This window comes from Erinaceus europaeus, chromosome 4, assembly GCF_950295315.1.
Source record: "Erinaceus europaeus chromosome 4, mEriEur2.1, whole genome shotgun sequence".
NCBI classification, from domain to species: Eukaryota; Metazoa; Chordata; class Mammalia; order Eulipotyphla; family Erinaceidae; genus Erinaceus; species Erinaceus europaeus.
This window is the reverse complement of record NC_080165.1, coordinates 53,119,046-53,130,599: the sequence shown is the minus strand read 5'-3', so window position 1 is coordinate 53,130,599 and position 11,554 is coordinate 53,119,046. Positions and strand designations below refer to the sequence as shown.

General features: G+C 41.6%; 1 protein-coding gene across 1 annotated transcript; it reads left to right on the top strand.

The window, feature by feature from the left end:
• The first annotated feature begins 8,104 nt into the window (after positions 1 to 8,104).
• On the top strand, positions 8,105 to 10,513 carry UBD (ubiquitin D). The gene is made up of 2 exons (XM_007532322.3): positions 8,105 to 8,134; positions 9,892 to 10,513. Exons 1-2 carry the CDS (start codon positions 8,117 to 8,119, stop codon positions 10,360 to 10,362), a joined length of 489 nt encoding a protein of 162 aa, XP_007532384.2. The 5' UTR covers positions 8,105 to 8,116; the 3' UTR covers positions 10,363 to 10,513.
• Positions 10,514 to 11,554: the final 1,041 nt, after the last annotated feature.

Here is an 11,554-nt window from a genome sequence, read left to right as displayed (position 1 = left end):
TTTCTAACAAGTTTCTTTAGTCTTGGGGTGAGTTTAAATCTTGTGCCATGCCATGAAGGATGGACTTTGTATAGGGCATGGATTTTTAGCTCGGGAAAAAGCCGCAACGCCTGGCTGAGCAGGACATTTTCGGAGGGTAGGTTCAAGGAATTTCAGGGAAGCTCGCTCTTGCAGCACCAGGGAGACACGGGGGGGGGGGGGTGATGTTCAGCGACTAGATCTTTTTAAGTTATCTCTGTTTCAGAGTCTGATTTAACCCCTTTCTTAGAGAAGTAGGGCTCTGAGTGCTGGAGTGGGTGGTTTGGCGGGCCTGGAGGCTTCACTATCTGCGGGACCTGCAGAGAAGGAAGTGCTATGGTCCTCTTTCTCAGATTTCTTAGAGGAGAGGGTGCACACTGCTTCAAAGCTGTCACTATAGCTAGGGACTGAATGGGCAGTTCTAACAGACCTTTAGTTTCTTCTTTGCGAGCGAGATAAGATACTTTTATCCACGCTTCTTGAACATAAATATTATCTTTTCAAAACCATGGGGCTACATGAAGCACTGTATCCCAGAAGCAAAAAGCCTGCTTTTTAGACAATTTCAGTGATCGAGTGGCTAGCAGAGCATGAAAGCATTTAACCTGTAGATCTTTCTGATGGGAAGGAAGATTACGCATGGCTATTAATTATTTCGAGAAATACGAGGACAGAACAAAACACCATGTTATAGTGGGAGAGGAAAAGAGGACAGTCCGTCACCTAAAATGGCAGGCAGAAGGATAGTAGAGGGAATCCCAACTTCCAGGGCTTGGCCAGGGCACCTTAAGATGAGACTCACTTGCTATGTCCATGTGGAGGGCTTTCTCGAGTGTGAGGGATAGAGAGAGGAAGAAGTTTTGAGGTGGCTTGAAGTAGCCTCGGCTTACCTTTGATGTGCTCTATACTCCTCTCTGTCTTACGTTGTTGGACGCCGGGGACTTCTTGCGACTTGCCGGCTCAAGTCGGAGAACACAGGGTCTATCTCTTAGACCAATTTTCTTCTTTTTTTTGGGGGGGGGTACTTGCCTCATGATTGGGCGCCAGATGCTGGTGCTCACGTGGGTAGCCTCACAACAGAGGTAAGCCAATGGCCTCCCCGTTGCCAATTCAAGGGCTTGCGCAAAACATAAAGGACCCACCAGGGGAGATTCAGGTATGAACATCCAATTTTATTCAGAAAAAGAGAGGGATTATATAGCAAAGTGGAACAAAGAACATTTTTCACATATGTCAGTAATCATAGGTTTCCAAAAGGTCAGTACTTCTATGGTGGGGAGGGCTAAGGAATGACAAGAATTGATGAGATACCAAAACGTCAAGACAATTAGTTACCATGAAGCAAGAGATGTTAATCATCCAAAGGTATTAAGAAAAACATGGTGGTTAAACCAGAAGAGTGAGATAAAGCAGAGAAGGGTAGGACATTGATGTGTGTGTGAGACATGGTGATCAAAGAATGGAGAAATAAATGTGTGTGGGGTCTCATTGTTAAGTTCCTGGCAAGGCAGGGTGATGAAGTGTAGTTTGTATGTGATCAAAGATGGTGAACTCATAATGAACTTTAAGTGAACTTTCAAGCAGGCAACCATTTGTTTTGTAGCAGGGGAATGAGTTAAATGTTAGAAGTTGCAGGCTTCTGTGAAGCCTGGGAGACTGACAAGGGGGAACTAAGTCAGGAAAGCATTGCCCTCCAAACTCTATCCCATAAGGGAGAGACTGACAGGTGGGGTGTCTTTTCAGACCTCCATCTCAAGGGTGGGGGAGTTACCCTATGCTCTACCATGCTTTCACATAATCCCACAGTCAACAACTTGTTTCACTTTATATGTTAACTCTCTTTAAGCCACCAGGTTCCAGATGCTACCAATGATGCCAACCAGACTTCCCTGGACAGATAACCCCACCAATGTGTTCTGGAGCTCCGTTTCCCTAGAACCCCACCCCACCACCCCTAGGGAAAGAGAGAGGCAGGCTGGGAGTATGGATCAACCTGCCAATGCCCATGTTCAGCGGGGAAGCAATTACAGAAGCCAGACCTTCCACCTTTTGCATCCCACAATGACCTTGGGTCCATACTCTCAGAGGGCTAAAGAATAGGAAATCTATCAGGGGAGGGGATGGGATACGGAGATCTGGTGGTGGGAATTGTGTGGAGTTGTACTCTTCTAATCATATGGTTTAGTCAATGTTCTATATATATATATATATATATATATATATATATACAAAACAAACAAACAAAACAAATCATACAGCTGAGGTCAGGATTGGTAGATTCCTCTTGTAGGTGCAGAGGATCATCAAAACCCATCCTGGATAAGTAATAATAAATAATCTGATGTGGCCGTTTAGTACATTCCAGTCTCTTGACCAGATCTCCATGAAGTTGCAAAGACTTTCCCTTCCCTCTCCAGCACATATATCTAACGCTCGTTTTCTACTGTGCAGAGAAGATGTAAGCCATATGAGGTGGAGGTGGTGGTTGGTTGGTGGTTGTAGTGGCAGTGGTTGTCTGCTCCAAAAAGGCAAATGCAGCCTATGTTCACATCTCTCAACCATTCTCTTTCTCGAGAACCAAATCTACTTCTCCTATTCAAACAATTTCTACTCCCATTGTGTTTCGTATTTCTCTTCAGGACCCGGATACCGCCCTGCTAGCGGCTTAGGAGCGCTTCCGGGGCTTCCGGGGTTCTCAAGGGGCTAGAGCGGGCGGGCTGGCACTGCTCCATGTCCCACATTGGCGGTGGAGGCTGCTCGCTCATCTCAGTGAGCGCAAGAACCGAAAGTTGATGAATTATTTTCCAGCCATCAATAATGAGAAATCACAGTAAATTACATCTGGAATTTGTGAAGCTCAATGTTCTAGATTTCTAATTGGCCTTTATAGACAATATTAAAGATATGAGAAGAGGCCTCTGTTTCAGGGAAACTTCAGTGGGTGCAGGCACTGGCACAGGTAGGGAGGGTCCTGCTGAGAGGTTTGTAGGTAACTGTGACATTTGTTTAATAACATGGCAAAATCTCCACAACGTTATCTTTTACCTTGACTGGTTTTCTGAATTTGTTAGCAGACCAAATGAAAAGAGATCTCTCTTCTCCAGGAAAAATAAATATTGTAACACAGAGAGGAAAAAAAAAAGTCATATTAACATTATGGTGGGAAGCAAGAAAAAAATTAGGTCCCCAGAGGAAGTCCTACTTATCATGTTCAGTAAAGGGGCACAAGGGTGTCTGGAATAGTCTCTTTCTTGTTTTGAGAGGGAATTTCACATAGAAAGGGAGGAGCAAAAAGAGAAAGGTGAGATCAGAGTCCAGTTTGTTATTGGCTTTCCTTGAAAGGACACTGATTCTCGGAAGTCAGAACCTGTCTGGGTAGGGAATCCCCTGACTTTTTTTTTTGCCTGGGAGGATCTGTGACTTAGTCTGCAAGCAATTGTATGCTGTCAATCTACAGTGCTATTAGACTCTCTTGCCACATGGTGTGGAGTTCAAGCAGTGGTGGCCTGTTATCCCTTAGTTCTGGAGAAACAGTTTGCACTTTGAAAATAGGAAAGCTATCAGGGGAGGGCATGGGGTATGGAGTTCTGGGGGTGGGAGTTGTGTGAAATTGTACCCCTCTTATCCTATGGTTTAGTCAATGTTTCCTTTTTATAAATAAAAAATGACAAAAAGAAATTGCATGGAAGTGGAGGATAGATAGCATAATGGTTATATAAACAGGCTTTCATCCCTGAGGCTCCAAAGTCCCAGGTTCAATTCCCTGCACCACCATAAGCCATAAGCTGAACAGTGTGCTGGTAAAAGAAAGAAAGAAACTGAATGGGAAAGGGAGAGAGAGAGAGAGAGAAATATAGAAACCTACAAACTTGCTTGCTGCTTGAGAGCATACCTCTCACTTTGGACTGTGATCTGATCTTTCTCCAGGCTTTGACTCCTATACTCACAGGCTTTGACCAGCTCTAGTTTATTGTGATGCAGGGGACTGAATAGTAGACTTGAAGCCTCAGGCATGAAAGTTTCTTTGCATAATGATTATGCTCCCTGCCCCCCACCCCTTAACTGTTTAATTAACAGTCAGTGCTGCTTAATTCATGATGTTGGGGGTAGGGTTAGAGGGAAAGGCATGTCTTATGATCTAGTGGCAGAAATCTCAGCAGTTTCAATGATATGCAAGGAATCCTGGAAAAAGTACATGGAAGCAGCTAGACCTACAGATCAATTCTACAGCTCAGGTGTGAACTTGGTACAGAGCAGACACATGTCATTCTTGTGACATGTCATTTGTGGATTCTCCCTGCTGGTATTTTTGGCTAATATTCCCTATTTCTCCACAGAATGTACTACACATTGGCATCAATATGGTGTAGGTTATGAACACCACAATGGCAAAGAGTAATCTAATTAAAAAATATTTATAGGGACTAGGTGGTGGCAACACCCGGCTGAGTATACACATGTGCAAGGATTAGGGGCTAGGGGTTGAACCTCTGCTCCCCTCCTGCTGTAGGTATGCTCTCAAGCAGCAAGCAAGTTTGTAGGTTTCTATATTTCTCTCTCTCTCTCTCTCTCTCCCTTTCCCATTCAGTTTCTTTCTTTCTTTTACCAGCACACTGTTCAGCTTATGGCTTATGGTGGTGCAGGGAATTGAACCTGGGACTTTGGAGCCTCAGGGATGAAAGCCTGTTTATATAACCATTATGCTATCTATCCTCCACTTCCATGCAATTTCTTTTTGTCATTTTTTATTTATAAAAAGGAAACATTGACTAAACCATAGGATAAGAGGGGTACAATTTCACACAACTCCCACCCCCAGAACTCCATACTCCATGCCCTCCCCTGATAGCTTTCCTATTCTTTAACCCTCTGGGAGTATGGACCCAAGGTCATTGTGGGATGCAGAAGGTGGAAGGTCTGACTTCTATAATTGCTTCTCCACTGAACATGGGCGTTGGCAGGTCAATCCATACTCCCAGCCTGTCTTTTTCTTTCCCTAGTGGGGAAGGGCTCTGGGAAATCGGAGCTCCAGGACACATTGGGGGGGGGGGGGTTGTCTGTCCACGGAAGTCTGGTCGGCATCATGCTAGCATCTGGAACCTGGTGGTTGAAAGGAGAGTTAACATATAAAGCCATATAAATTGTTGATCAATCATGGACCTAAAGGCTGGAGTAGTGCAGATGAAGAGTTGGGGGGGGGGTCCTCCATTTTGTAGATAGCAAGTAGGCATATTTTAGTTATATTCCAAAGGGCCTGTGGCTATACTAGTTTTGGAAAAAATGGCCTCCAGGAGAGATAGGGTTATAGTGCTAGAACTGACACCCCAGTGATAACCCTGGTGGTAATTAAAAAAAAAATGGACTGGATGGTGGCATTCCAGTTGAAAGCACGTGTTACTATGAACAAGGACTTAAATTCAAGCCCTCAGTTCCTACCTGAAGAGGACAGCTTCATGGGTGATGAAGCTTCTTTTTCTCTATCTTCCCCTTCCCTCTCAATTTCTCTCTGTCTCTAGACCATAAATAAATAAAAAACTACTTTTAATGTATGCAAAAGTGGTTTACCATACTTCTGTATATATATATATATATATATATATATATATATATATATATATATTCATGTGTATAGCCTCAAGTTTGACATCTACATACACAGCACACCACTCCTGCCACCAGCAAGTATATGCACATGCTTTTCCATCCACCACCATACAATCAGCCTCTCTACTCATCCCCCCTTGCCCTCCTTTCTTCTTTCCTTCTGGTAACATTATTTTTGGTCACAATTTAAGGTCTATTTTGTTTGTTATTTGTCGATTATCATCTACAAGCCAGAGAATTAATACAATATTTGTCTTTCTTCATCTGACTTACTCCCCTTAGTATAGCCCCTTTGAGGTCCACTCATGCTTCTTTACCTGTTCATCTGTTGATGGGTCCTTAGGTTGTCTGAATAACTTGACTACTGTGAATAGTGCCAAAAGTGGTCACAGAGTGTCTATATCTTTTAGAAGCAACACTATCATATACTCTTCAGGTAAATGAATATCCAGAAGTAAAGTTGATGGAACATATGGGAAATTGATTTTCACATTTTTGTAAAAACTTCATCCTATTTTTCATACTAGTTGCATGAGTTTATATTCCTAATAACAGTACAACAGTTCTCCTTTGAGAATAATTTAAAGTAGCTTTAAACATCTACTCTCCCCCTTCTTAATTTTCTACAAAGGATTCAAAGATCTAAGCAGACAGCAGATATAAATAAAACGTGAAATGTGACAGTAATTTATTCAAGTTTGCTTCTATTGCTTTTCCTTTCTCTTTTATCCAGGCCCATCCTCCATTGTTGTTACCCTGCTGTAGGACTTTCTCTATCACTCTCAAGCTGATCTAACAATTTGTGCCAGGTTACTGATGATGTTTCAGAATCTCCAAATCCTATTGGATAGAAGGCTCAGGGTAATCTTTTTTTTGCTGAGCAGCAGGCAAAAGTAAAAAACCTTCATTTCTAAACACAGAAGACAACAGAAGGGGAGATATCTGAAAGGAAGACAAGAGGGGTCATGGTTTCCAGTCAATTTCCTTTTTTTATCTTAGCCTATGGGTTAAAAGAAAGTGTGCCTATCAGAGACTAAGGAGGAGATTCAGTGGGCAGAGAGTACATGGCTTCCATTTGAGAGGTCTGGAGTTGTTGTGTGATTGCTCATTAAATAAAAACATAAAAGGTATGTCTCAGGCTGGAGAAGGAAGTGCAGTGTGTTAGAACACCAACTTGCATGTCTCGAGGCTCCAGAGGTTCCAGGTTCAATTTCCTTATGCCAGTGCTGAGAAATGTTTTTGTTTTTCCTCACTTGCCTTCCCTCTCATTCTTTCCCCCATAATAAAGTTTTTCAAAATAAAAATTGTTTTATAAAACAGAATTAAGACTTCCCATAACACTGAAATAATGATTCATTGTTTCAATTTCTGTAACTGACCTAGAAGAGTCTCAAATAGGAGAATTTTGTTTATGCTAAACTTTAAGATGTATTGGATTGGGAGAACTACTACAGTTTTCAATGGAAGGAATGGAGACACAGAACTCTGGTGGTGAAAACTGTGTAAAATTATGGCTCTGTTATCTCATAATTTTGTAAATTAATATTAAATCACTAATAAAAATTAATAAACATTAAAATATTACAAAAGAAGTGTTGAAATAGGCTCTCAGATGCCATTGTTCTATGTAGCCACTTCAGTAAATTTAAGTTCTGTAAGATGAAGCCCTTGGAATAAAATGGGGTCATTTGAAATATATTGGTATATAGGAATGGTCAATAAGCACATATCAAAGATAACTTGGAACTTTTTTTTTGGTAAACTTGCAACTTTTATAGGATATTCATATTGGGAAAAGATCTAGACACAAAATTCTCTGAATCTGTACGACTTATGAATTCTTTCCAGCTGTCTCATTTTAAAGACCAGAAAATCAACATCTAGTGAAGTGAATGCTTTGTTCAAAGTAATGAAGCAAGTGATATTCTCAGGAATGGAACGGATGTCCTTTTTCTCAGCCCAGGGCTATAGTTCCCATGTTTCCTCAAGCATGCATACATCTGCCTGGCTATAGTGGCCATGATGTCCATGTCACACCATTCTACTCCAATGCTTACTGACTTCTTTTAGGCATCCTTATTCTTGGGATGAGGCAGGGGAGAGAGGAGATGCCTCTTACAGCAGACAGTAGAAAGGGGCCACCAAATACTGAAGATCTTCGAGACAGTGAGGTTCCAGAGCTGATAGCTAGACAGTAATGACAGGACTGAGAGTGGTGGGTTTCTAATTAGGTAAAAGTTCTTAACAGAGAAGGGCCACTCTATATTTGGAATATGAAGAATAAATGGATTGGCTTAGGATAGAAGTGCTTGATCAGAAAGCTTTCTGTTTTTTTACTGACACCACCCAAGTGAAAGCAAAAGAAAATTCAGAGTGAATTGTACCGGAAAGCCAAACAACAAGTCAGAGGGGATTTCTAATCAACGGCATGCATATAAATTGGGAGCAAACACAGTTTATTTCATCTCCTGTTTCTGATTTCTTGGTTGCAGAGATGGCTTCCACCCTTGGTGTAAGTTTGGGTTTGATATCTGGTGTGGGGAGAGGGGAAGCATTCTAAAATGTGTGGAGAGATCCGAGACATGCACATGGAGCAGTGTTCTAGGAGGTGGAGGAATTTTAAAGTATGAATGAGATGGGTACTGACATCTACAGATTGTGAAGGAAAGTTCTGTGAAGAGAAGTTGCTCATTTGATTCTCAAGTTCTCTCCTAACCACTAAAGGGATAAATGGTAGGAGATGAGAGTGGGCTTAACAGGGTGGCAAGACTGAAATTCAGGAAAGGTTGTCCTGAGCCATTTTCCCTTTGTTCTGTTATGAGTCCAGGGCTCTTAAGCTTTCTTTTCTCAAAACAGAGTTTCACAGAACTAACTCATCTTAGCTGCTAATGAGCTGATATATTGCCTTTTAGTTTTTTTTCTTGCCACCAGGGTTATCACTGGGGCTTGATGCCAGTACTATGAATCCACCGCTTACACAGCCATTTTTTCCCTTTCTTTCTTTCTCTCTTTCTTTCTTTCTTTCTTTCTTTCTTTCTTTCTTTCTTTCTTTCTTTCTTTCTTTCTATTATTTTATTGGACAGGACAGAGAGACACTGAGGGGGGAGGGGGAGACAGTGAGGGAGAGAGAAATAAAGACATCTGTAGATCTACTTCATTGCTAGTGAAGCGCCTCATCTATACATGGGTGAGCAGAGCAGAGGTGCAAACTCTGGCATTACATTAATATGTGCGCTCAACCAGGTGCACCACCTCCAGGTGCACCTCATGCACCCCATGTTATCTTTTTTAAAAAACTAATTTTGTTTATTTAGGATAGAGACAGAGAGAAATTGAGAAGGAAGGGGGACAGGGGGGGCGTGGAGAGAGGGAGAGAGAGAGAGAGAGATTTGTAGTAACATTTCACCATTTGTAAAGCTTCTCCCTGGAGGTAGTGACTGGGAGGTTGAGCCTGGGTCCTTACACACTGTAATGTATGTTCTCAACTAGGTGTGGTCACTGATCTATTATCTTATATAAGAATATATGCACTGTGAAGAGAATCTGGATTGAAGGTATTATTTAGTATAGTGAAATGATGGTTGAATGAAAAATATGTAACATTTAGACTGGAAATATAGTTTTGAATGGAACATGAGTGAAGTTCTTCCAAGTTTTCAAGTGAGAATAGAAGAGAGGGTTCCTCATGTCAGATTATTGATGTAAGTCCCTACCTTCTCTGAGTTGGAACCTGATATAATTATATTTAATAATAGGCAGATATAAAAAACAGGAGATGCAGATGAATAAGAAATAGTGAGCAGTTTTACTGTAATGTGTTAGAAAGCAATGAGACATTGAAAAGAAGGTAATACTAACTCTATGTCCTAGCCCAGATTTCCTCTTAGGTAGTCATGAATGGCAACCCTCTGACTGTCATAGTCTTGGAACTTGTTTTTAGAATATGGTATATATCTTTCAGTGTTTTGTAGTTACATTTAACTTTTGATAATTGACAAACTAACTGGAAAGGTAGAAAGTAAATAAAGAAATTATTAGTGTTATTTTGGAGTGAATAAGAAGTAGTTATAAAGGAACATGGCTGGCTTTCTCGTTTATGTTATCACATGAAAATTTCAAACAAGGAGTTCTAAGACAGAGAGGACTACAGCTTGTAAAGGAGCTGGAGGACCAGGGGGTAGTGAAGGGAACCACTGTGGAGAGGTAAGTAAGGGGAACAAAAAAGGTCAAGTATTCTAGGCAACCATCTCTTGACCTTTCTTTGTCCAGGTAACTGTCTATTCTGAGGAATTTCAGAACCTGAGCTTCACTGCCACAAAAAATGACAGAGTGAAGAAGATCAATGAACATATCCGGTCTAGGACCAACGTTCCTGTGAAAGAACAGATTCTTAAGCTGGGCTCAAAGACTCTAGAGGAGAAGAGAAAGCTGTCATCTTATGGCATTGACAAGGAGACAACCATCCACCTCACCTTGAAGGTAGTGAAGCCCGATGATGAGGAGCTGCTGTTGACATTGGTGGATACAAAGGATGAAGGGCAGAGGTACCAAATTGAGGTGCGAAGGTCCAGCTCTGTCACCCAGGTGAAAGAGATAATTGCGGCGAAGACCGCTTTGCCTCCTGACCAACAGATTGTGGTCTGCAATGGAAAGAAACTGGAAGATGGGAAGACCATGAAAGAGTATAACATCAAAAAGTTCAATGTTCTCTTTCTGACAAGTCTGTGCATTGGAGGGTGATCATCTATGCTTAACCCAGTGCATGATCTATTCTATAACTCAATAAATGCTGAGCCACATTAAATTTCTACTTACAGAGAACAAAGCTGTGATATATTAATGAGTGAATTATTCTGATGTGATCATAATCTAGTAAAGATTTTAGAAATTATATTTCACTACTTCTTTATTTAAAGGTGTTTGGTTGAAACAGAACCTGACACCATGCCCCCGTCTAACTTTATGACACATACCCAGTTAAAATTCTTCTTATGTCTGGGGGTGATGGTGTGCACGAAAGTGCTTTTTTCCCTCTAGAGACTGTATGTCTCTAGTGGGGATTCCTTAGGAACAGGACCTGCAGACTTACTGAAAGGTGGGAAGTTGTGGATCTGCTCAGGTTTTAACTGTTATAGGCTCACTTTCTGCCTTTACTAACTACTGTGTGTCTGTTCTGCACTTGGAAACTTGAGTCCTTAGTCTATCCTTATTCCTTCACTTAACTACTCTCATTTCTCCTTACTGGCCACATCCTCACCTTCTCTACTAATCTAGTTTCTTTTCTGAAACTTGTCCAAGAACAACTTTCTGCAGAAGTACAACCACACCGATGGGTGCTCCTTACCACACTTGCGGTTTAAGAATTTTGTGGTGGGCACTAGTCACCTGGGTTGGTGGGTGCTAGGTTGGACTGATTCCTGGAGACCAGAGACCTTTTTCTGCACAAGGTTCCTTCCCATTATGGTGGAGCTGATGATTTTCTTGTCAAAAGCGTCTCCCAATTATATAAACAGTGGGATCTTCCACATGGTCTCTTCCATCAGACTGGTAAGAACTAGTAAGTATCATGTCGCTCATCATCTTAGCAGCAGACTGAGTCTTGAGCTACAGTGCATAAGAGGTTAGAGGTCTCCCCAGGCCGGGGTAAGTGCACATAGTACAAAGGGATGGACTTTGCAAGGATCCGGGTTCGAGCCCCTGACCCCCACCTGCAGCGCAGACACATCACTAGAGGTGAAACAGGTTTCCAGGTGTCTATTTTTCTCTCTCCTACTCTATCTCCCACTCTTCTCTTAATTTCTCTCTGACTTATCTAATAATAATAATAATAATAATAATAATAATAATAATAATAATGTTTCCCCCAGATCAAGCTCTCCATTAGGAATGCCAGGGGACTGGGTTTGGTGTATGGCACAAAAGTAAAGGACTC